The sequence below is a fragment of the Myotis lucifugus genome, unplaced genomic scaffold, assembly GCF_000147115.1.
Source record: "Myotis lucifugus unplaced genomic scaffold, Myoluc2.0 scaffold_8, whole genome shotgun sequence".
Lineage (NCBI taxonomy): Eukaryota > Metazoa > Chordata > Mammalia > Chiroptera > Vespertilionidae > Myotis > Myotis lucifugus.
Genome location: NW_005871056.1, coordinates 12,462,603 through 12,487,513, shown reverse-complemented (window position 1 = coordinate 12,487,513; position 24,911 = coordinate 12,462,603). Strand labels below are relative to the sequence as shown.

Here is a 24,911-nt window from a genome sequence, read left to right as displayed (position 1 = left end):
AAACGTTTATCTCTTTGAGATGAAAACTCTTAGGGGTTACTCTTATCATACAGCAGTGTTAGCTACTGTCATCCTGTTACACATGACACCCCTTCTACTTATATATCTTATAACTAGAAGTTTGTACCTTCTGACCACCTTTCTCCAATTCCCCCTCCCCTAATGGTTTTGCTCTGCATTTGAAAATGCCAGATCTGAGCATACTGCACACCCTGCAGACGTTTACTCCCTCTCGTTCTAAGTCCTCACTCTCCTGTGGTTCTAACACGGGTCTTTCTTTCCACATCCTCCAACTCTCCCGAATATTCCTTCTATCTCTAGCTCTCGGGAACTTTAATTGACGTGAATTAATTTAGAACTGTAGTTGGGGTTGGGGTAGCAGGTGTAAAGTCCCCACCCCGACCCTGCTGCCTCATTCATTGCACCCCCGTTTCAGTTTCCCCACCTGTTCAAGGGGAGGAGGGGTAGGGGCTGACTTGAACGCACTGAACGTGAGCACCTGGGACGCCCAAACGTCTTCTTACGGCGCCTGCGCGGAAGCCGCCGGGCGCCCATCGAGGACTCGGCGCTCCTCGCTCAGCCTGCCTTCCGGTTTCCGCGCCGCCGCAGGTGCTGCTGCCGAGCGCCGAGCCGCCGATGGAGATGGCGTCCGCAGCTGTGTGAGAAACCGTGGAGGCCCAGAGCCTGGGCGGAGACCTGGACGGGCCTGCGAGCCCGCGGAAGCCCGACCGGGTACAGAGGGCCGGCCAGGCCTGGCCTCAGGGGAAAGGGACGCGGCTCCCTCCGGCGCGGGGACGGGCGGGCGCGCGGGTGTGGGACGGTGTGGCTGTGGTGGGTGTGCCGCGCCTGGTGGGCGATGTGGCTTTCGGGCCGCACGGTTCGCCCCTGGGTGCTTGCCTTGGGTGGGCGCTGCTAGGCTGTGTGGTTACGCGGGGCGTGTGCAGTTGTGTTTGGTTGTGTGGCTGAGGGGCGGTGGTGTTGGGGCCTGAGTTTGTGTGGGGTCTGTGTGGTGTGTGGAGTTGTCATGTCTGCTCGGTGGGGCTGAGTCTTCCGTGTTGTGTGTGGTTCTGCCGCCTGTGCCTACTCGTGTGGAGGCGGGTTTTGTGCGACTTTGAGGCCGTGATGAATGCGGCTGTGTGATGTGTAGCCTGGTGGGCATGTGGCCGCGTAGCATTCGAGCTGGTGGGATAGGAGCAAGACGGCTGTGTGTTATTTTGAGGACTCGCATACGTTATGGTTGTGGGGTCTGGTTTGGGGCTTTGTGATAGAGCTTGGTTGACGGTGATGTTTGGTCACAGGGTCTTAGAGTTTCATTGAATTTCTTCGCGATTTGTGCCAGGCGCTGGGCTAGACCTTGCGGATATGCTGGTGGGGAAAACTTAGCTCAGGGCTGTGAAGCAGGACAGGGGCTGCCCTGTCCGGTGGGAGGAGGCCCTGGTGAAGGGCATTTCCTGAGACCCTGAGGCCGGGTTGATGCGAAGGTTGTGTGTGTGTGACTCGCGGTCGTTCGGGGTGAGCGCCCCGGAAGGAAGGGGCTCGCAGGTTAAAGCCCAGAGGACCCCCGGGCTGGGAGGGAGCTGGGCTGATGTGTCGGTGACCGCCTGGGTGAGGGGCCGAAATCTGCTTGTGTGCCGTCAGTCACGGGGCTTCTTCACCGGAAGGAAAACACAGGGGCCCGGTGTGCCATTTGTTTATTTTCTGGGCCCCTGTCACCCTGCCCCGCATCACCCGCCAGGCAGGCCCTCCTCAGGGGCCCTGTGGGCAAGTCCACCCAGAGCTGAAGGTCGTACATTCTCTCTCTCTCTCCCTCTCTCTCTCTCTCTCTCTCTCTCTCGCCCTCGCCTCGAGCTCTGGGGGAGGAATGTCTCTGCATTTGTGGGATGGTTTTGTCTGGGTTCTCCTCGTGGCTGGGTGTCTTTCTGAGGTGACATTGGAAGTGACTTTGCCATGGCCCAGTAAAACTGAGAATGTAACTGTTAAGCCTTAAATTGTTCAAGCACCAAGTCTTTTTGTTTTTTTAGTCTTTAAAATCGTTATTGTGTGCTGTGTTTTTTATATATATTTTTTTTATTGATTTCAGAGAGAAGGGAGAGGGAGAGATACAAACATCAGTGATGAGAGGATCATTGATTGGCTGCCTCCTGCACGTCCCCTCCTGGGGAATCAAGCCCACAACCAGGGCATGTGCCCTTGACCGGAATCGAACCCGGGACCCTTCAGACCGCAGGCCGACGCTCTATCCACTGAGCCAAACCGGCCAGGGCTAGTCTTTTTATTTTTGAGGCAGTGAGAACATTAGGCTTCCTGCTCAACTGTCACTTACTGGTTTATAAAATCTAGTAAGTTCACTGGAAAGAAAGTGCTGTACAGATATAAAACACAAAATAGATTTTTCTTGCTCTTGCCCGAGTGGCTCAGTTGGTTGAGCATCATCCCATGCACAGAGAGGTCACCAGTTCCATTCCCAGTCAGGGGCACGTGCTGGGGTTTCAATTGATCCCCAGTAGGGGGCATGCAGGAGGCAGCTGATCGAAGTTTCTCACATCGATGATTCTCTCCCTCTCCCTTCCTCTCTAAAAAAAAAAAAATCAGTAAAAGATTTTTTTAAAAATATATTTTATTGATTTTTTTACAGAGAGGAAGGGAGAGGGAGAGAGAGTTAGAAACATCGATCAGCTGCCTCCTGCACACCCCCTATTGGGGATGTGCCCTCAACCAAGGTACATGCCCTTGACCGGAATCAAACCTGGGACCCTTCAGTCCCCAGGCCGACGCTCTATCCACTGAACCAAACCAGTCAGGGCAAGATTGTTCTTTTTGACCACTAGGTTTCTAATGCTCTCCTTACACTGATGTTGGGATTTTTGTTCAGTTTGGTTTTATTAGGGCAGACACAATCTTTCTAATTGTTGCGTTTTTTTTAACGCAGGTGCAAGAGCTTGATGTTTGTGGTTGAATAAATGTTCAGGGTACAGAGAGTCGAAGGAAAACTTCTGTTTGTTGATAAGTACTTCAGACATTTCCCCTGTGGCTATACAGTTTTCTGACGTTGGACCATTTGGAACAAATGTTAGAGAATTGCCTTAGTATTGTGTTTGCTGTTGAAGTTGAATTTTCCTTTCTTAGCTTCAAGAATCTGTGTTTCCAACTTTATTGAGTTTCCATTGTCCTGTGATGTTCTCATATCTTAGGTTTTGTGTTTTCATCTAAGGATTTGAGAAAGCAGTTTGTGTTCTCAAACTTCTGCTGAGCAAACATTAAAGACCCTTATTGAATTGTGGGGGGCGGGGGGGAGAAGAAAATTCTCAATTCCTGCTAATTTGCCTGATTGGCTTAACCCCCCTCTCTTATTTCCTTTCTCAAGGCTTCTCGTGTTCCAGAGAGGAAGCCCTGTCCAGGGCCATGATGCCACTTCCCCATCATCTGTGTGCTGCTTGGTTAAGCTAATGCTGCGGGAGCCTTGTTCCTTGTGGAGGAATCAGGCTGACTCTTGACATGAGGCCCCTGCATTGTGGGGGTTGAGAGGGAACCTCCCATGGCTTCTCTGGATGACCCAGGGGAAGTGCGGGAAGGCTTCCTCTGCCCTTTGTGCCTGAAGGACCTGCAATCTTTCTATCAGCTTCAGACACATTATGAGGAAGAACACTCCGGGGAAGACCATGATGTCAAAGGGCAAATTAAAAGTAAGAGGGGAGGATCTTGCTTATCCCATTCTGTCGGTGGGAGCTTTAACTCATGGGATAATTTTCATCAGCTTCCATGTTGCCACCAGAACATGATAATCATAAATTAATAATAATAGTCACAAACATATATCTAGTGCTTACCATGTGCCAGGCATTGCTCAAAGTCTCCCTGTATATTAACTTCATTTAATCCTCTCAATAGCTATGTGCCTATGAACCCAGTTCTACTGATGAGGGTATCAGACACAGATTAGATAACTTGCCCTAAAGGCACACAATTGGGCAGAGCTAGGCTTTGAACCTAATAAACACAATTACTGTGCTCTGCTGTCTCCTGCTAGGCTGTTTAAATTATCTAACTGCCAGCCTATGAGGGTTTTGGCGTTGGATTCCTTTCCTTTGCTTTGAAAGTGGAGGCACATTATTGACTTATTGTCACAAATTCAAGCCTTCCTGCCATCCTTCTTTCTTCAACTAGACCTTGTCCCCTGCAGCCCAGGAAAAGGAAGGTCATAGTTGAAAAACAAAGAAAAACAACCTAAAAACTTGGTTTTTGAGCTTCCAAGGACTCAGGTCCTGGAGAGTTGCAGAAAGAATTTTTCCAAGTAATTTTGACTATATGTAGTGTTCATTTCCTGGACTTCAGATTCGAATCCCTAAATACAATGCAGCTGCTCTGGAACTCACTTTTTAGTGATTCCACTAACCTGCTTACAGCTGGTAGCATTTCTGAAGGCAATGAGACAAAGGATCTGGATGCTATATTCACAGATCTTTGGGTGGGAGAAAGGAATGGTCATGTATTCCTAAGTGTACTTTGGCCTCCACACATGTGAATCACATGCACCTCCAATCAAATAGTCACACTCTATGTCACATGTTTTAGTTCAGAAAAAAAGAGTTGCTGAAAACATTGACACTTATAACTTCTGTCCAAATACATTGCAATGTAAAACATTTTCAAAATCCTGAGGCCTGTGATGGACCAGCTGGATTCTGACTGTAGAGGCTGGTGCAGAGTTATAACCATTAGGAAGCCCCCCCCCCAAAAAAAAACAAAACAAAAAACCACGAAAAACAACACCCAACTTTTGCACTTACGTTCTCAGAGTTCTTTTGCATACGTTATTTCATTTGACTCTCCTAGCAACCCTGCAACAAGGTGGTTGGTCTCATTTTACAGAGAAAAAGTGAGGCTCAGAGATGCATAACTTATCCAAGGTCACAGAGGAATTGGCAGAGCTAGGCTTTGAACCCAGGTCTTCTATCACCTGTAAGTCTAATAATGCTGTTCCTTCCACATGGCATCACTGCATATACTGCAGCTGGAAAACAAACAAATTATCTAAATTTCCTTTGGACAGCTGAAGGGCCTCCATGATTTTCAATGCGTGTCCAGATGTAGCATCAGCTGAACTGGGTCATATATTGTGATATCACTAATACTTTGATGCCAGTGGGTAGAGAGGTTATAGAATGTCCTCAGATTTCTTTTATAATACCCTGTTTATTAGAGGAAAAATATTTAAGATTATTTAGGGAATAATAGATATGAGAATCTAAATAATACTAAATAGAGTGGAAATTTTGTTCCTTGTGAAAGAAACTTCAAAGTATTCACTTGTTTTTTCTCCTTCCACCACCCCCCTCCCCTCTCAATCTCTACTAAGAGATTGAGTTAAGCATTCTTTAGTCAGGGAAGAATTCTTAACCCTTTGCACTCCGCTGTCCCCTCTCAGGGGACATCGGAATTCTAGCATATCACTCAGATGTCCCCTCTCAGGGGACATTGCAGTTTATTAGTGATTACGGGGAATTGAGTTATTTCAACGCAACTTTTTGAGACATGCATGTTTCCCTGAAGTTTTATCTTGAAATGGCACAAGAAATTAAATCAAAATATCGTAAAATTACTAAGATATATACAAGAAATGTCAGCCGGTTTTGTGTCGGATTCAACAATAAACTACATATTCCCGATGTGGGACAAAGAAAACGGGACTGCATTGTGTGTTCTAACAGGAAAACACCTGGTGGCAGGCGTCAAACCACTTATTACTGTCAAACATGCACTAATCAGCCTGCAATGCATATTGGGGAGTGTTACAAAACTTATCATACTGTACAAAATTATAAACAATAAAATATTGGTTTTTTTTTGCAAATATACATTCCTTGATGTCACCCAATTCATATAAGTCCAATATCATTATAATACGTTACTTGGTTCCAAAATTATACTAAATAATACGAGGGTCTGTAAATGCACGTTTCCGCTGCAAAGTAGCATCGAGTAGCTGGTAGCCAATGTCCAGAATGGTTCGGAGTGCAAAGGGTTAATTATGTTGTAATTTTCTCTATTTCAGAATCAGGAAAATAAAGTTTTAAAGATGGATATCAGAGATTTTTGAGAAATTCTTTGAGAAGAGGAACACCTCCCCATTTGGTCTTTTGATTATTTTAGAAATTTTATGACATTGCTAATTTAAGCAAATGAAATATTAAAACCAAAAGAGTGAACCTTGGTTTCAGGTTTTGGAGGCAGTTTAAATAAAATATAAACTTGTCATTACTAAAAAGTGGTCAGTGGGTTTGGGCTCCAGCCCCGTTTCAACTTTAGTTTAGCACAGCTACATAGAAGAAAAGGTGGTTGAGAGTTAACTTTGGCTTCTGCCTTGTAAGTGTTTTTTAAAATCATATGGGCTTGTTCTTAATTGGCCCCTCTTGAAGGGCTACACCTACCCTGGTGGGATCGCCAGGTTTTTCTATGCCTCCTAAAGGTTACAGGGCATGGTCTGCCTGTTTAATTCAACACAGTTTAGTCTTGTTTGCAAAAACGAGTTGATGTTTTCTAACTCCAGTTTCCTGTCTCCTAAACCCTTTGTTACATCAGGTACTTTCCTCTTTCCTGTTGTAAAGAACACTACTTGATATATTTTAGAGGGTGTCCTTTAGCTCTGGAGAACCTTATTTTTCCAGTTGGAGAAAGCCATACTAGAGTGACTGATAAAGAATCTGCTTATTAGCCTGAATGGACATGTCTATAACCTTGTTAATTTCACACACACACACACACACACACACACACACACACCCCTGCCAAGCCCCTCCATATCTGCATTTACATTTGAAAAGCTATGGGAGTGGTTTTGTTTGTTTGTTTTTTAAATCCTCACCTGAAGATATTTTTCCCATTGTTTTAGACAGAGTGGAAGGGAGGGAGGAGGTGGGGAGAGAGAGAGAGAGAGAGAGAAAGAGAGAGAGAGAGAGAGAGAGAAACATCAAATGGTTGCTTCCCACATGCACTGCGACCAGGGTGGGGGATAGAACCCACAACTGAGGTACTGCCCTTGACTGGGAATCGAACCATGTGGGCCGATGCTCTAACCACTGAGCAACCGGCCAGGGCTATGGTCATATTGTATTAAATCTGATATTTTCTACTTGATTCTAGTGGCAGAAACGGATAGCAGGTACCCAAGATTTAAGAGCATTATGAGAGCAACTTAGATTTGAGAATTCTTTTTCCCACCAGTTGACTGTTGTTCTATTTTGATAGCAGGTCCTCTCACCTCAACTGAGGTGGCTGAACTCCTTTCTGCAGAGGCACAGTTTTGAAATCAATGCTGGCTCGGAAGAACTGAGGCTCTTGTTTCAGACATGAGGTTTCCAGTTCTAACCCTGGTGCCTGTAAGCTCTGATCTTTTCCCCTCTTTGATGTCATGTCCTCATTTGTAAGTAGGGATATTACCTGCCTCATAATGTGAGTATGAACTGGCATAAGGTATTTTGAAAGTACTTTGCTAGCTCTAGCTGGTGTGGTCAGTGGTTAGAGCATCAATCCTCCCACCAAAGGGTTGTGGTTTTGATTCCTGGTCAAGGGTATGTACCTGGGTTGTAGGTTTGATCCCCTCCATGTGTGGGAAGCAAGCAATTGATGTCTCTCTCTCTCTCTCTTTTTAAAAAAATTATTTTTTAATATGTTTTTATTGATTTTTAGAGAGAGAGGGAGAGGGAGATAGAAATCTCGATAAGTCAGGCCAGTGTGGCTCAATGGTTGAGCTTCAACCCATGAACCAGGAGGTCACGGTTTAATTCCCGTCGGGGCACATGCCTGGGTTGCAGGCTCAATCCCCAGTAGGGGGCATATAGGAGGCAGCTACTCTCTTATCATTGATGTTTCTGTCTCTCCTTCTCCCTCTCTCTCTCTAAAATCGACAGAAACATATTTTTAAAAAAAGAAACATCAATGAGAGAGAAACATCAACATCTATAAAGCAATGGAAAAAATATCCTCGGGTGAGGATTAACCAAAAAAAAAAGGGAAGAAAGTACTTTACTTTGTGCCTGGTACATAAAAGGAATTAATTCAGGAAACATTCATTTTCTCTTTTTTACCACTAGATGTGTTGTGTTTTAAGTGTTATATCTGTTTCTTGAAGCTTTTTGTCAATATTCTCACACATACATTTGGTAAGTGAGTAGAGGAAAAAGAATTCTATGTACAGTTAAGCATTATGAGAACGTAGCCCAAGGATCATGGTTTGGCTGAATCTCATCCTGGAGGTAAACAAGAAGTGTTTACTCATGAGTCCCTGGGGTAAATACATTAGTATTGATTTAAAAAACTTTAATTGAGGTTTAGTTTACACATAAGTTTTTAAGTATACAATTCGGTGAGTTTTGAAAATTGTATATCCTCATGTAACCACCTCTCCAATTAAGATATAGAAAAAAATACTTCCATTACCCTGGTCCCCTCACTGAAATTGTTTCTAACACTTATTTAATTGGACTTCTTACATTTACTGCTAATACTGATAAGTGAATAGATTGTTCTGGTATTTGTAGTATAGTGGTTGAATGCTTATTATTGTATTTTATTTGGGATCCAGAATTTTCTTGAGCATTTAAAAAAATATATCTTTATTGATTTCAGAGCAGAAGGGAGGGGGGGAGAGAGATAGAAACATCAATGATGAGAGAGAATCATTGATCTGCTGCCACCTGCAAGCCCCACATTGGGGATCGAGCCCACAACTCTGGCATGTGCCCTTGACCAGAATCGAACCTGGGACCCTTCAGTCCACAGGCCGATGCTCTATCGGACACTGAGCCAAACCGGCTAGGACTTGAGCATTTTTTATATAAAGCATAATTATTTCTTTAACTCTTGTGTTTTGAGATCTCCCTCCACTCTTTACTGGCTGTTTTTTATGGATTCATTTATGGTGTTTTTTTCTATTTTTCAAGGTCTTGTTCAGAAGGCTAAAAAAGCAAAGAACAGGCTGTTAAAACGAGAAGGAGATGACCGAGCAGAGTCAGGGACCCAAGGATATGAGTCTTTCAGTTATGGAGGGGTTGATCCTTACATGTGGGAACCCCAGGAGCTTGGTAAGAAATTCTCTTCTCTCATTCAGCAAATGTTTATTGAGCAAATGTTTATTGAGCATCTCTATGTTCTTGGTAATGTCTTAAGAGTTGGCTGAGGAGGCATCAGCAAACCAGAATGGTCTGAGCTTTTTGTGGACCTTATGCCTAGTGTAGTGAGAGGGAGAAAATGGACAAGAATGAGCTGAGCACCTCCCTTGTGTTAGGCACTGCGTTAAATGCTTCCCATGGGTGCTCCCATGGGTGCTCTCATTTAACACTCATCGCACCCCTTGGGGACCTGCCCAGGATCAGACACTGGAGTAGGGATCCAGGTCTGTGACATCAACCCAGGCACAGATTCCACTGACTGGACTGTCTCCTCTCACATAGGACATTACCTGCCTACTGAGAAGCACTGGTTTGCGCAGTTAATTTTATGAAACACATAATTATGGTACCATATATTTATTTTAAAAATAATCATCTTTTTTGAGTTGGTGAAAATATTTTAAAATATGTTTTGGTAATGGTGGCACAACTCTGGATAAACTAAAAACAATTGAATTTGTACACTTCAGGTGGTGAATTGTATGTATGTGACTAATATCTCAGTAAAACTGTTACCAAAAAGATCATGCTGCACAGAGATGAACTAGCTAATCTTACATGTGCTTTTTTATATTTTCATATTCATTATCTTGTTCACCTTTCACCCAAAGCCTTGTGAGATAGAATGCATAGTGACGTTCATTCCCACTTATATATGAGGAAACAGGCTCTAAAAAGGGAAATACTTACCCAGGGTCATTTATCATATTCTTATAGTGCCACTACGGAATGTGTCTTTTTGAATGAAGAAAGTTCTAGAACTGCACTGTCCAATATGATAGCCACTAACTACTAGTATATGTAGCTATTTAAATTTAAGTAAAATTAAATAAAATTAAAAGTGAGTTTTCCAGCCATATACTAGCCACATTTCAGATGCTCAATCTCCACATGTGGCTAGTGGCTACCATATTGGGAAGTAGAAACATTTTCATCAAGTCAGGAGAAAATGGCTTTAAAAATAACACTATACACATGTAATTATGAGTTATATCTGAAAGCCAATTAGAAACATGAAAGAGCCCTAACTGGTTTGGCTCAGTGGATAGAGCGTCAGCCTGTGGACTCAAGGGTCCCAGGTTCGATTCCAGTCAAGGGCATGTACCTTGGTTGCAGGCATATCCCCAGTGGGGAGTGTGCAGGAGGCAGCTGATCGATGTTTCTCTCTCGTCGATGTTTCTAACTCTCTATCCCTCTCCCTTCCTCTCTGTAAAAAATCAATAAAACATATTTTAAAAAAAAAACATGGAAGAGAAATTTCAGGTATGTGAATTATTTTAGCTTTTTAAAAAATATGTTTTTTATTGATTTTAGAGAGAAAAGGAGAGAGAGAGAGAGAGAGAGAGAGAGAGAGAGAGAGAGAGAGAAACATCAATTGGCTGCCTCCTGCATGCCCCAAACTGGGGATCGAGCCCACAACTCCAGGTATGTGCCATGACTGGAAATTGAACCTATGACCTCTGAGTACATGGGAGAGCATTCAAACAACTGAGCCATACTGACCAGGGCCTTATTAGCTTTTTTGATAACTTATTTCATGATAGCTAATGTTAAATTATCAGGGTGATTTTCTGAATAATTTGCCTGTTTCAATAGCTGAAGGAAGTCACAAATTTTGGGAAGGTCAAGCAAATGGCAAATTTTAGAAGTTAATATTTACAGTCACCCCTAAGAACACGAAAGTAAATCTTAATTAGAGTATGGTTAGAGAAGGAAATATACATGGATGCTTTCCTAGTTTTTGAATTTTTAGCCTCTAAAATCCTAGACTTTTTACTTGTTTTTAAAATTTATTGAGGATAAGCAGCAAAGTAGAGAGGCTTCCTCAGAGAAATGACAAGTCAGATATCTCCCACCTCCTCTCCTTCTAGGTGCTGTGAGAAGCCATCTTTCAGACTTTAAAAAACACCGAGCTGCCAGGATTGACCACTATGTTGTTGAAGTCAATAAATTAATAATCAGGTTGGAAAAGGTAAACTTTGCTGTTTTAAAACACCTTTTTTCTGCAAGTATATATTTTCTGGGGGGAAATTACATTTCTGCAGCATGTGTTATGTAGATTGTATATATTGGGTGCTGGCAGTGTCTGATGTTGGCAGAGCAATGCCTCACCTAGAGAGGTACAGAGAATGTGGGGGACAGTGCTCACTGGCTGGTTTACTGAAGGAAATAGCCCAGGTTGACAGACTTGCCACATAGCCAGTTTCCCTTTTCCTTCCTATGAACCCACCTGGCTACTGCAAAACCTTTCTGTCCTCAGAGTCTTCCTCTTCCTCTCTGGAGAAGCCTCTCGACCTTGCATCATCACACAGTGGAGCATAGGGTGTGATATCATTTCTTGGCAAACAGAGGAGCTGGTGACTAGGTCTCTGAGGAGAACTTGGTGTTGAAACATCTGGGCTAGGCCTTTTCTCTGGTATGACTGCGTGTCCCATGCCACGATCACTCTGTTTTACTTTGACCCTAGAAATGCTTGATGTATATAAGCTGGATTGTGTGGTGGGCATGGCAGCAAACACCGGTACAGTTGTTCTTTTTCGTTTTTTAAATTTAATCCACACCCGAGGACATGCTTATTGATTTTTAAAGAGAAGGGAAGGGAGAGGGAAAAGAGAGAGAAATATCGATGTGAGAGAGGAACATCTATCGGTTGCCTTCCCGTATACACCCCGACTAGGAATTGAACTCGTAACCCAGGTATGTGCCCTGACGGGGAATCGAAGCTGCAACCTTTCAGTGTATGGGACAACACTCCAACTAACTGAGCCACACCGGCCAGGACCTGGTACAGTTCTTTATGTGTACTATGAAGGAGGGAAATATGTAGCTAGGTTAGTTGTCCAGTAGGACTGTGGAGAATCAGGAGTTCTCCATTGCTTTCAGGAGCCACCCCCATCACATCTTTGCCTACCCCTGGTTAAGATTTAAAGGGCTAACTGACAATAAAGAGATTGAAAGTGGGTCATAGAAAGGGAGGTGCCTTCTAGATTATCCCATGTGAAATTGCATGTGACTTTGTGGGATTGGAGATGAGAGGTGAGACTTGAGAAATGCAGATATGGTCATTTCCGCTTAATGCCTCTTGCCTGTGAAAAGTGTATCCATCACCTGATAATTACATTTGGCACTATTTTCTCCTTGTCAGCTCACTGCATTTGACAGAACGAATGCCGAGTCAGCTAAGATCCGAGGTAACTCTAAGAACTTTGCTCACATTTTTATTCTATTTATCTTTCTCCCTGACCGAATTTCTTTTTTAAATGGCTTGCTTTTTCATTTGTTTGGTTTTTGTTTTATTCTTTTCAAAGCAATAGAAAAGTCTGTGGTGCCTTGGGTCAACGACCAGGATGTCCCTTTTTGTCCAGACTGTGGGAATAAGTTTAGCATCCGTAACCGCCGCCACCACTGCCGGCTCTGCGGGTCTATAATGTGCAAGAAATGTATGGAGCTCATCAGCCTTCCCTTGGCAAGTAGGTAACATGGCAGCGGAACCCTAGACCCTAATCTCTTCCTGAGACTAGCTTGTTTGTTAATTACTACTGGGTGATTTTTGAACTTTTTTTTGTTTAAATTAGTGGTGTTTGGGATCTTTATTCATGCACTTGTTGATTCAATGAAGCCCAGAACAGGGTAGGCACTGTGCTAAGGGCCAGGGATGCAATGGTCTACAAAAAGGGTTAGCAAACTGTTTTTGTAAAGTTCAGATAGTAAATATTTTAGATTTTGTGGGCTACCTATGGTCTCTGTGACATTTCTAAACAACTTTTTAAAATGTAAAAGCCATACTTAGCTCAAGGGCCATATAAAAACAGGCTGTACTTGGCTTATAAGTCATGTGTGCCCATCTCTGGTCTATAAGGCATTGTTCATTCCCCCAAGGAGTTCAGCATCTAGCAGGGGATATAGACTCACAAGCAGATACTTGCTTTACAAGAGATAAGTACAATGAGAGAAGTTGCATTAGGCACTCAGGAGAAGCTGACCAAATCTTTATCAGCTTTGCTTAGAAGTGGCAGATGAGGGGTTGAGAGGAGACTATAGGAGACGGTCTTGAAAAATGAGCAGCAGACTCATCCTTTTCTTTGAGATAAAAGTCACAAATGTTCATTGTCATATAGAACAGCTGTAATGCCATAGTACAAGAGACACTGAGTGTTGTGGAGGCTGGGGGAGAGTGAGAGCGTGGCTCCTCAAGGTCAGAAGGTGGTGTTCAAGAAGAGCTTTGAAAGATGACTAGGATTGCAAAGAGATGGGGCAGGAGGACATCCTGGGTAAACAGAACCAAAGGCATGGAATTTGGAAAGGCCCTGTGGAAGGTTAGTGGATGAGCAAACAGAATATTTGGGAGAGTGTGGAAGACATATTTGAGAATTGTGGGAATGAAGCTACAAAGGTTAGGTGGAACCAGATGTCTAGAACTCTGAATCTCAGCTGGTTAAAAGTTGCTTGAGATGATGTTATGGGCTTTTGGCCAATTCTGGGACATTTGGGTGGTTTTGCAACCCTGGAGAGTTCCGCTGACCTTGCATATGCTATTGTCTATGGAGCATCTGGACAACATGGGGCAGAAGCAGATGCTTCCTCTGTCCAGCTCTGACATCCACCAGCACACATTACCTTGATACTTTCCCTTTCTCCTTGAGATCGACTCCCTGTCTCACCTGAGACTTTATAAGCTCACTGTTAGACACTATTCACCTCTCTCCTCTTGGGTTAACTAACCAACATTTACTGGGCAGCTGCTATGAATTGGCCCTGTAGTATATGTAGGGATATAAGTATGAATAAGTCATTTCTACCAATGAAAGAGTCACAGATTCCTAGGGCAGCTCGGGGGTGTACATAACCTATCATAGGGAGAAAAGTGAAAAGTTCTCCATGAGGGGCAACATGGTAAGAACTGATAGGAAAGGCAGATCATTTTTGCCTCGAGGACTAGGGGAGGGCTTCCTGGAGGATATGCCTTTGAGCTGAGCTTTGGAGGTGTAGGAGTCAGGTGTTTGGGAGTCGGGAAGGCTGTCAGGACAGTCCAGGAAGAATGTGGGTTGTGTCTGAGGCGTGGCAAATGGAGGGGGCAGTAGGAGGTCAGGCTAGGCTAGGGGTGGGCCTTAGAACCTCAAAGACAGACTAAGTGGTCTGGCTCTTTCCTGGATGGCAATGGGAGTCCCTCCCGCCACAGAACCTGACCCCAGGGAGGCAGAGATGTGGGTACTTCTTGCTTATAGGCAGAGCCTGCTCTTATCTCACCAGCAGCATGGACTCCCCTCCTGTCGTGGGCAGTGGAGTGATTGGAGGCTTCAGGCTCACTGCTGCCTGTCCTGTGTTGTGCTTTACAGATAAGCTCACCAGTGCCAGCAAGGATTCCCTGAGCTCCCATACGAGCCCTAGCCAGTCACCCAACAGTGTCCATGGCTCCCGCCGGGGCAGCATCAGCAGTGTGAGCAGTGTGAGCTCCGTCCTGGATGAGAAGGATGATGACCGGATCCGCTGCTGTACCCATTGCAAGGGCACGCTGCTCAAGAGAGAGCAGCAGATTGACGAGAAGGAGCACATCCCCGACATTGTGAAGCTCTATGAGGTAACTTGCTGAATGCAGTCCTGGGTCTGATTCGAGAGGCAGATGGGGCTGCTCATTACATCCATGCCTGCAGATTTGGGAGGATGATCTGGAAGGTTGTTTCTTTGACTCATTTTTAGTTTCTGCTAAAGGGCCGTGGCATTATTTCCTAACTAGGGCCCTGGGTGAGTCACAGACGCATCCTGGGTGTGTTGCCACAAACTTGTTCCCTCACTTTCTTGCCCTTTTGAAAACAGAGGTTGGAGGCTTTGGTGGCCCTGGGACAAGAGGAGAAAGGATTGTTGCCATGTGGTGTGGACAGGTTCTGTGAGTGAGGGTGGAAGCTGGAGCTGGTGGTGACAGTGGGCCAGAAGAGTCCTGTCCCCATTTAAGTCCATTCACATGCCTCAGTTCTAGAACACCTTTAGGAGATGCTACTTTGAGAGGAACATAGTGTAGTACAAACACATGAGATTTAGTGTCAGAGAGGCTGGCCTCCCAATGGCCAGGTGAAACCTGCAAGCTGAGAAAGTAGGGAGGGAGGTGGGAAGAGATGAGGGGGAGGAGATGAGCCCTGGCAGAGGAGGCAACTCATGTGAAACTCTGAGCAGAGGATCAGTGTCTGGCTAATGGCACTGAAGGGTCCCTGTTAGCAGTTCTGCAGCTTATAATGGCTGTGTTTCTGGAACCACCATGAAAATATTCAAGTTACTAAAAATGGTGTTAATTAAACCCTATGCTGAGCTGCAGGTGCAGCCATTATCCATCCTTTATGTGGAGTTCATGACCTGATAACTCATTTTGTAAGTTGCCACTGTGCTTTTTGCTTCTGTCTTTTTTGAAGTAAGCTTTGGCGATGCCTTGTGCTGGTGTCTTCCCTTGGCAGAGAAAGTCCAACTAATTCAAGTAATTTAGATATTCCACCTAAAAACAACTAATCTTTTTCTCTGCCTCTGTAAACTCTGGCTTGTGTCTTGGAAGGCCTTGTTCCTCTTTCCTTCCTGCAAGATTTTCTGCTTGTAAAGTAGGTCTGTGACTCAGGAAATGGATAACAGTAAAAAGAAACAAAAAACCCACAAAAAATGCACTATCTGCATTTTTCTATTTTAGAAAACTATACAGTTTAAATATATCTTTGTTGATGCAGCATAACTTCTGAGTAGGCTTTTCTGTACCCTGAGAGCACCACTTACTCTTCTTTTTTGTTCTTAGAAACTACAGCTTTGCATGGAGAAAGTTGACCAAAAAGCTCCTGAATACATCAGGATGGCAACATCATTAAAGTAAGCTATTCCTCTCTGTTTTTCTGAACCAGTGCTGACTTGTTTTAGGCATTTTAGGTCAAATCTTTAGTAGCTGAAAAGGAATCTTAACTCTGGCTGTGCTTTTCTTCTGTGACCGACCGCAGAGAATCTTTGTCATGTCTCTTTCCGTGTGGCACTGTTACCGTCCTCTGTAGCTACGTTGAGGGGACCCCAGGTACTCTGATTGAGCAAGTTGGGGAAGGGCCTCAGGCGACAGGCACCATTGCCAAGTCCAGCATCTGGAGGTGAGCAAGAGCAGTGTGTCTCCTGCTCATGCCTGGGTAGATGCCACTTCAGGGTAGCACTGAGGTGTCAGGGCTTAGAGCAGGCATTTCCTTTAGAGCAGGGGTTGGCAAATGCCAGCCCATAAGCCAAATCTAGCTAGCCACCTGTTGCTCCTGCTTTTTTTCTTGTTAATCCTCACCCAGGGATAGTTTTCCCTAGCTTTTAGCTAAAGTTGAAGGGAGGGAGAGAGGGAACGAGGGAACGGCAGGGAGAGAGAGAGAAACATCGATGTGAGGGAGACATGTGGATTGGTTGCCTTCCACATGCACCTCAACTGGGGCGGGATTGAACCTGTAACTGAGGTACATGCTCTTGACTGGAATCGAACCCATAATCCTTCAGTATGTGGGCTGACACTCTAAACACTGAAAAACACCAGCCAGGGCTAACTCTTTTTTTTTTTTTAATGAAGATAAAATTCACGCACCATAAAATTCACTACTTTAAAATATACAGTTCAGTGGTTTTTAGTATATTCACAAACATCACCACTGCATTAATTTTAAAACATTTTCGCCCTGCCCTGGCCGGTTTGGCTCAATGGATAAAGCATCGGCCTGTGGACTGAAGGGTCCCGGGTTCGATTCCAGTCAAGGGCACATGCTCAGGTTGCAGGTTCGATCCCCAGTAGGGGGTGTGTAGGAGGCAGCCAATCAATGATTCTCTCATCATTGATATTTCTATCTCTCTCTCCCTCTCCCTTCCTCTCTGAAATCAATAAAAATATATTTTAAAAAACACACACACATTTTCGCCCTGACTGGTGTGGCTTAGTTGGTTGAGCATTATCCTGTGCACCAGAAGGTCACTGGTTCGATTCCTGGTCAGGGTAAATGCCCAGGTTGCCAGTTGGTCCCCAGTTGGGATGCATATGGGAGGCAACCGATTGATGTTTCTCACATTGATGTTTCTCTCTCTCACTCTTCTTCTCCCTTCCTCGCTCTAAAGTCAATTAAAAAAAATTTTTTTCATCATCCTGATAAGAAACTCCCCACTGATTAGCAGTCATAGCTCATTCCCCCTCTCCCTTTATGGAAAAAAGTTGCTGACTTTTTCTTAAGAGCTTTGCTCCTTCTGAAGGGTAGTGATGTGTGAGCTAGAATTTGAGGTGCTACTACTAAGTCAGATCCCAGCAGTGTTTTCCCAGCCTTCAAAAGAAAAAATTATGGTATTCAGTGTTTTCAGTTTGAGGATTGTCTGCCTTTGTTTTAAGTCTGTGTTGCCACCTGTCATTTTTGTAGTGTTGCATGTAGGATTAGATGTGCTTTGTTTAGAATAAACCTGTACTTTTATTTGGACACATACAGTGGCAATATTGTATAGTGGTTTCAAAAAACAGAGGGTGTTAGTGACCTTTATGATATCAATGACCATGTTCTAAGCTCATTGTGGAACTTACATATAAAGAAAATTAACTTTTTTGTTTGTATAGTCCTTAAAGAGTTTCCTGACTCTTGAGTTTGTAAATCTTTGACTTACAAAACACGAAAGACTAAATCCAGTTGTTTTGTGGCAAAAACACCCCTTCTTTTACATCTCTTCCTGACTCTACTGTTGCTTTGGGTCTCTTCTTCCCTTCCCTGTTCTTTCCCCAATGTTTCCTAGCCCGCAGGGAAGAGAATAGCAAAAAGGTAGGGAAACCATTGAAAGCCCTGTCCCAGTTTCCCTCCATCCTAACAACCAGATGTCTCCAGCCCCTGGCAGCAGACAGTGGAAGAGGAGCAGATCCTATTTCTTGAGCCCTCTCAGCCACCACTGTCCTATGGCCCCTTCCTCCTTATATTTGTACCTCCTAGACCCCAATTTTTCTCTTTCCATTCCTTAGCCTAGAGCAGTGGTCGGTAAACTGCGGCTTGCGAGCCACATGTGGCTCTTTGGCCCCTTGAGTGTGGCCACAAAGTTTCAATCACACTGTACGTGCGCACCCGCATGTGTAATTTTGTGGACGAGCCACACTCAAGGGGCCGCAGTTTGCCGACCACTGGCCTAGAGCACTGTTTCTAAAGAACAGCAGGGAGCCCTGGCTGGTTTGGCTCAGCGGATAGAGTGTCGGCCTGCGAACTGGAGGGTCCCAGGTTCGATTCCGGTCAAGGGCATGTGCCTGGGTTGCGGGCACATCCCCAGTGGGGGGCGTGCAGGAGGCAGCTGAATCGATGTTTCTCACTCATCGATGTTTCTAACTCTCTATCCTTCTCCCTCTCCCTTCCTCTCAGTAAAAAATCAATAAAATATAGTATTAAAAAAAAAAAAGAACAGCAGGGAAATGAGCAAGAATTTCAGTTTGCCCTCTCTGTGAGCAGGTTGGAAGCAGAACCCCAGGTGATTCTGACATATACCTCCCCCAGATGGAAAGTTCTTGGCATGGAGAATCCTTTTCCCCCTGGAGCTTTCTGGAATCCGCACCCCTCCTGTCTCCCTGCCTATTGGTTTGACATTAGAGCAGGACGTCAGCAAGGAGAGCTGTGCTCCTGGAAGTTCCATCTGGCACTCAGTGTTTTCCTCTTGAAATTGTTACCAAGGGACTCCTCTCCCTGAGTTCTGTTGGTTTTTGCTTTGTGCCTCAGACACAATTGTGGTTCATGGGCCTCCCTAGCCAGGTGGGAGCTACCATACTGAGCATATTTCCAAATGTCTAACTCCTACTCCTCCTCTTAGAAAGGCTGGTTCTAAAGGGCTTTACATGCATTTCATCCTCTTACTCTTTCATTCAGTGGATAGTTACCAAGCACTAGCTCTATTCCTAGCACCAATCTAGGTGCTGGGGCTGCAGCAATGAACAGTGAAGACCATGTCCACTTTTGTGGAGCTTCATTTTTGTAGGAGTACAGGACTTATCCAAGTGAACAAATAAGGAACAGGATAACTCCAGATGTGATCATTGCTCTGAGGGAAATGCAGTTGGTTGACATAATTGCAACCAGGGGAAGTGATTTCAGATTTGGGCCAACCTTGTTATTTTCCACATGACTTGGAGGTATTGAAATAAAGCACAGGTCTTCTCAATTCTAGTCCAATGTTCTTTTTTGCAAACTAAGTAGTGAAAGATAATGGAACAGTCTTACTGAATCCTCAAATTACAGCACACACCAACATTTTTCCAGCTAGGATTGTTTTATAGATGGTAAAATAGGTAAGCGCAGCAGTCCTTTCTGCTTATTTAACTTAAATTGCTGCTGCTTCAGAAGCGGGGTTGAGTGGCCAATGCTCAGGCTGGATTAATAGCTGCAAGATCTTCTAAAATGTTCCTCTTCTCAGTAAACTGATTAAGTTTGATCCATGTGCTAGTTACTGAGGACATAAAATGAAAAGCTACAATCACAGCGCTTGGAATGTAAAAGTCTGGTGGGGGTGACAGATTTGTAAATGATCAATTCTAAGACCACACAATAACTGCTGTTGTTGCTCTGAGATGGAGTTAAACCGCTTCTGGCCTTCCCTGTTGTCCCTTGCTCCACCCTGGGCAGAGTTCCTCCTCCTCCTTCTGGATTTGGAGTCAAAGTGCCTTTCTCATGTAGGGAGCAGTTGTTCATGAGACCCAAGAGCATGGGGCAATTGATGCAATGCTGGGCTGCATATCGCTATTGGGGATCCCTTGATCAGCTTTCCAGTTGTTCCTGTTGTGTCTGGGTAGCCTTTGAGTGAGAAAAGCCAAGTGATTTCTACTCTGATGTAGTGTAACCAATTCATTTAGTAAATGACTTCATGCATCTTACTAGATACAGTGAAATTGTTTAGGGGAAGTAGGCCAAAGAAGGTTAAGTTGCATTTATTTTGGTGATGAGTTTAAGAGCTAGTCCTTGAGGCCTATGGTGTTTGCAAACTTTTGTACCACATTATGTGCAAAAGTCTGAAATGCCACTTGGAGAGAATTAACTGTGTGTCCCTTTGTGAGGCCTTAAATTTTAGAGCCCTCTTAGGCTATACTCTTTAGTCCAGCGGTTGCCAACTGGTGGTCTGCGGACCACTGGTGGTCTGTAAGGTCCAAAAGGTGGGTGACCGCTGCTCTAGTCAGTGTGATGAAATGTACAATGGCTTCTAAGTAGTACGATATTTGCTAGCAAATTGAAATAGAGATTCCAAGTGAATTCATTTTCTCAACTTTGATGCATGGACAATTAATGATTATGCCATTAACATTTTGTTCTTGAAGAAAGTAAGTGTTCAAATTCTAATTAATATACATTTACTTAATTCATACATATTGGAGACCTTTGTTTTTCAGTCATTTTAAATGATGTTGAAAAATTGTTCAGTGTGTACCTATCTACACTAATAAAAGAGAAAGATGCAAATTGACCATATCTTTGCGACACCCACCAGCCAATCAGGAGTGAGTATGCAGATTAACCCAACAAAGATGGTGGATTCATTTGTATATGCAGGTGCCCAGCGGCTGGAGGTGGGGCGGGGCTGGGGGTTCCGCACTGCCTCAGCCGCTCTGGGCCTCTGGGCAGCATGGGAAGGCAGAAAGGTGGCTCGTGCATTGGGCCTCTAGTATATGTGTGTGTGTATGTATGTGTGTGTGTGTGTGTGTGTGTGTGTATATATATATATATATATACACACACACACACACACACACACACATACTAGTAAAAGCCTAAGCAACAGTTATGACCAAATGACTGGAACGATCAGTTGACCAGTTGCTATGACATGCAATGACCACCAGGGGGCAGACGCTCAATGCAGGAGCTGCCCACTGGTGGTCAGTGCGCTCCCACAGCTAACCTCCCGCAGCCCCTCCCCCTGGCTGGCTGGCCCCCCATGGGCCCCTGGTGCTAAACCATTTGTAGAGACCTGCTTCTGGGTCAGGATTTCGTATGTAGAGAGCAGTTCCCTCGCTGCAATCTATTGAAAGTCAGCCCTCAACACAAGGGTTTGTCTTGCTCCTGTCCTCTCCCTTCCCTGGGGGCCGCCCGCCCACTGCGGTGGTGGTGTGGCGGCAAGGGAAAGAAGTGGGGGAGGTGGGGAACCGTGCGGTGGCGGGGCGCCGATGGCAGCGTCAGCGTCCGTTCCTTCTGCGCCCGGCCCAGCGACTGTCGCCTCCTCTTGCGACCCCGCCGGAGCCTTTGGGCCTGGGCTGGGATGAGGATCCGGGGGTGGGTGGCAGTGGGCACTGCCCCTTTTCCAGGGGGAATGAGGGCTGGCTCCCTCCTTAGGGCTGGTCCCTCCCCTGCTGGCCAACCTCCCACGGTCCCTCCCCCTGCCCCCCGTGCACGAATTCGGCCTCTAGTCTCCCTACATATAAAAGGCTAATATGCAAAGTATCCCCTCGGGAGTTCGACTGGGAGAACGGGAGTTTGATCACTCGCTGTGACGTGTGCTGACCACCAGGGGGTGGTGTGGAACATGGCGGGCGACCAGTGGTGGCAACAGGGTGCTAAAGGAGTGAGGGAAGGGGGAGGCGGGGAGGCGGGGCGAACTGTGTGGTGGTGGTGCGCAGGTGGCAAGGGAAGGAGGAGGTGGGGAGGCAGGGAACCTGATCGACCCTGATTACCGGCCAGGCCTAGAGACCCTACTTGTGCATGAGTTTCGTGCACCAGGCCTCTAGTATAAGCCATAAAAACAATTGGTAATGTGAAAATTAAACTCAGTTAATGTAACAGATTCAGTAGTCAGTAAGCTAATTTAGCTTTTCAAAGATATGTTGTATCTAAATCTTATGAAAGCCCAATTTATCTTAATGCAATTAAATATTAAATCATGATAATTTTTTCACTGTAGAAATAAAATGACTCCTGGCTGTATATTTTCTGAAAATAAAAAATGTAAAAACCTAAAATAAAAATCTCTGATTTCTCCTTAGTGCTGGAGAGACAACCTATAGGCTGGAACATGCCAATGACCTTCGGGTAGAAGTGCAGAAAGTGTACGAGCTAATAGACGCTTTAAGGTAATGTTTGGTGATGTCTTACCTGCTGCCTTGAGTGGAGGAGGTGCTATTTTAATGAGGTAGTGGGTGACTAGCAGACCTGAACTTACCTGGAGCCCTGATGACAGCAGTATTTGTAATGATGAGGCTGAGGAAGGTGTCAGCTTTGGCACTCAACACATCTCAGTAACTTTTGGTTAAGGATTTCTAGTATTCGGTATTATTATAAAGGAACGTGAGTTTATTGAACACCAGCTGTGTGCCAGGAAATATCACTGGATATTTTCATAGAGTGCAACTCATTTATCCTATCAAAGTTACCCTGTGAAGTAGGGATCAACACCCCATTTTATAGTGAGAAAATGCACCACAGCTAGCACAAGTGGTGGAGCCAGGATTGAAACCCAGATTCTTTCTTCAAATCAACAGCTACTTTTTAACTGTGGACTGGATGTTGGGGTTAAATCAGCCCTTTGCAGTGTAGGAAGTACAATGACTCAGGGAAAGAACTGGGGTGAGGAATCCTTGTTCATCCATACTTGCAGGACTGGCTGCGTAATTTGTGGGGCCTAGTGCAAAGTGAAAATGTAAGTTCTTGTTCAAAATTGTAAGAATTTTAAGATAGTGATAGCAGAATATTAAACCAAGCACGCGGCTCTTCTAAGCACCAGACCCATGTGTGGTTGCTCATCACTCACCCTTGAAGCTGCCCCTGCACCCATGGTCAGTCCCTCGATGGCCAAGTGTTTGTCATGTACCCTGTGCTGTGTTAGGGGCCTTGGATACAGCCAAAGGGTAAGAAACGGGCTTTGCCTTCAAGGACTTCGGTGGAGCCTCTAATCTGTCTCCTCCACAAATCTTCCCAGCATGCAAGCCTGGCAACTCAGAGACTTTGTTTCTGAGGCTGACAGCGCTTGTTACATTGATGTGTTTGTTCCAATTCAGTAAGAAGATCTTAACCTTAGGCTTGAACCAGGACCCTCCACCACATCCAAACACTTTGCGGCTGCAGAGGATGATCAGATACTCGGCTACACTTTTTGTGCAGGTAAAGCCATCCTGGGGTGGCAGAAACATTGCACTTGCCTCCCTGCTCTTCTACCTTTCAGGAGGCAGACCAAGCCACTGGCTTGTTCATTTCCTCTTTGACATTGATTACTTTTTAAGATTAAAAATGCATTATGCCACATTTAGAGAAAAATCTGGATTTCAAAGAAAAGTAAAAACTACTTTTAATCCTAATGTCCCCAATATCACCACCCATTATTCTGGTACATATATATTTTTTTCCTTTACATTTATAATATAATTGTTATGATTAGTGTTTATTTGCACATTTGTGTCTTCTCTTTTTATCACTGAATTTTATATCATAGTACTTTTTTACATGGTCCTCAAAGAGCTATCATTTGAATACTGCTACAAAGTACTGCTTTGATATATATACCATCCTTTATTTAATTATTCCCTTTTCATTGGACAGTTGATAGACTTCCATTTTTTGCCATTATGAGTACTGCCTGTTGGATATATGTGTACGTAGTATTCCTTCCTTGGGATAAGAGCCTAAGGGACTTTTCCTGGGCCATTGGGAGGAAACAGCTGATTGTTCAAGGGCAGACTAAAGTTGGGTGGTTAGATCTGATTGTTTCTACCTCAGGAAGCTCCTCGGGGAGTCACATTTAACCACCTTTGGGCTCCATGAAAGAGAGACTTAATAAAGTCCTATTGGGTTAGTTTTCCAACATTGTATTGCAGAGAATTAGGCCTTTCTTCTTTTGATTAGTGGCTATATTCCACAGTCATTTGGTGAGTGTCTGCTGTGTACCAGGCAATGTTCTAGGTGCTGGGTATCCTGCCGTGAGCAAAAAGGCAACATTCCTGTTCTCACAAAGCGTCTGTTCTAGAGAGGGGGTTAGATGAGAAACAACTAAAATATACAGCTTACGTTGGAAAGTGCTGTGGACAAATACAAAGCCTGGAAAGGCTGGTGGGAAGCTCGGGTGGAGGCTTACACGTTTAGGCAGGTGGGCAGGGAGAAGGCCGCATGGGGAAGGTGAGAACTGGGATATCTGGTATTGGTCATTTCATACGGGACAGGCAGGCCCATTTGCAAGCTGACTCTCGGACCCATTTAGGGGTTTAGTCTTTTTTTACTACTGCTAATTAATGTGACCGCCCAAGGATGGAATGGCTTAGCCTAAACGACTCGCCACAGGGCTAAGGTTCATTAAAGGTTTAAATGTAACATTGTCTATGAATCCCTGTAGGAAAAGTTGCTTGGTTTGATGTCACTGCCAACCCAAGAACAGTTTGAGGAACTAAAGAAAAGGAAGGAAGAGATGGAAAGGAAGAAGATGCTAGAGAAACAGGTGAGTGAAGCTTGGGGATGCTGGCATCTGGCTTCCTCTCTGGGGCTCTTTTGAGCACAGAGGCCTCCCCATGCTCCCAAGAGCTCCTGTGAGGTTGTGCACCAGAACTCTTGCTCTCTCTAGTTTCCATTTGTCTTCTGTTCTGTTCTGGCCTCACTCTCATCTGTAGACATCAGAATTGTTTGTTTTCCTCTGCAAGTCCTATTTTTCTTTCAGAGGTGCTACTGGTTGTCTTCTGTCCAGAATACTATGGAGACCGGCTGTCCTCCCTCTATTACAGGTTGCAGAGGACCCAAACATCAGGAAGTTCTTTGTAGAACACTTTGGAATATGCAATATTAAATTTAATAC

The 24,911-nt window shown here is 44.7% G+C and overlaps 1 protein-coding gene across 11 annotated transcripts in view; it reads left to right on the top strand.

Annotated features, from left to right (window-relative positions):
* The first annotated feature begins 621 nt into the window (after positions 1–621).
* RBSN (rabenosyn, RAB effector) overlaps positions 622–24,911 on the top strand; it is a 33,601-nt gene continuing 9,311 nt past the window's right edge. For 9 of the 11 annotated variants that reach the window (XR_002827996.1, XR_002827993.1, XR_002827997.1 and 6 more), the window contains exons 1-11: positions 622–732; positions 3,365–3,683; positions 8,940–9,080; positions 11,039–11,139; positions 12,313–12,358; positions 12,476–12,637; positions 14,504–14,745; positions 15,937–16,007; positions 22,123–22,209; positions 23,134–23,236; positions 24,459–24,560. Coding sequence is in view for 6 of the 11 variants with exons in the window: in XM_023749621.1 (XP_023605389.1) it covers positions 3,536–3,683; positions 8,940–9,080; positions 11,039–11,139; positions 12,313–12,358; positions 12,476–12,637; positions 14,504–14,745; positions 15,937–16,007; positions 22,123–22,209; positions 23,134–23,236; positions 24,459–24,560 (1,203 nt within the window). In the remaining 5 variants the exon portion in view is untranslated. Of the gene's footprint in view, positions 733–3,364; positions 3,684–8,939; positions 9,081–11,038; positions 11,140–12,312; positions 12,359–12,475; positions 12,638–14,503; positions 14,746–15,936; positions 16,008–22,122; positions 22,210–23,133; positions 23,237–24,458; positions 24,561–24,911 lie in introns of those variants that run through there. The other 2 variants (XM_023749624.1, XM_023749626.1) reach the window with 2 other exon arrangements.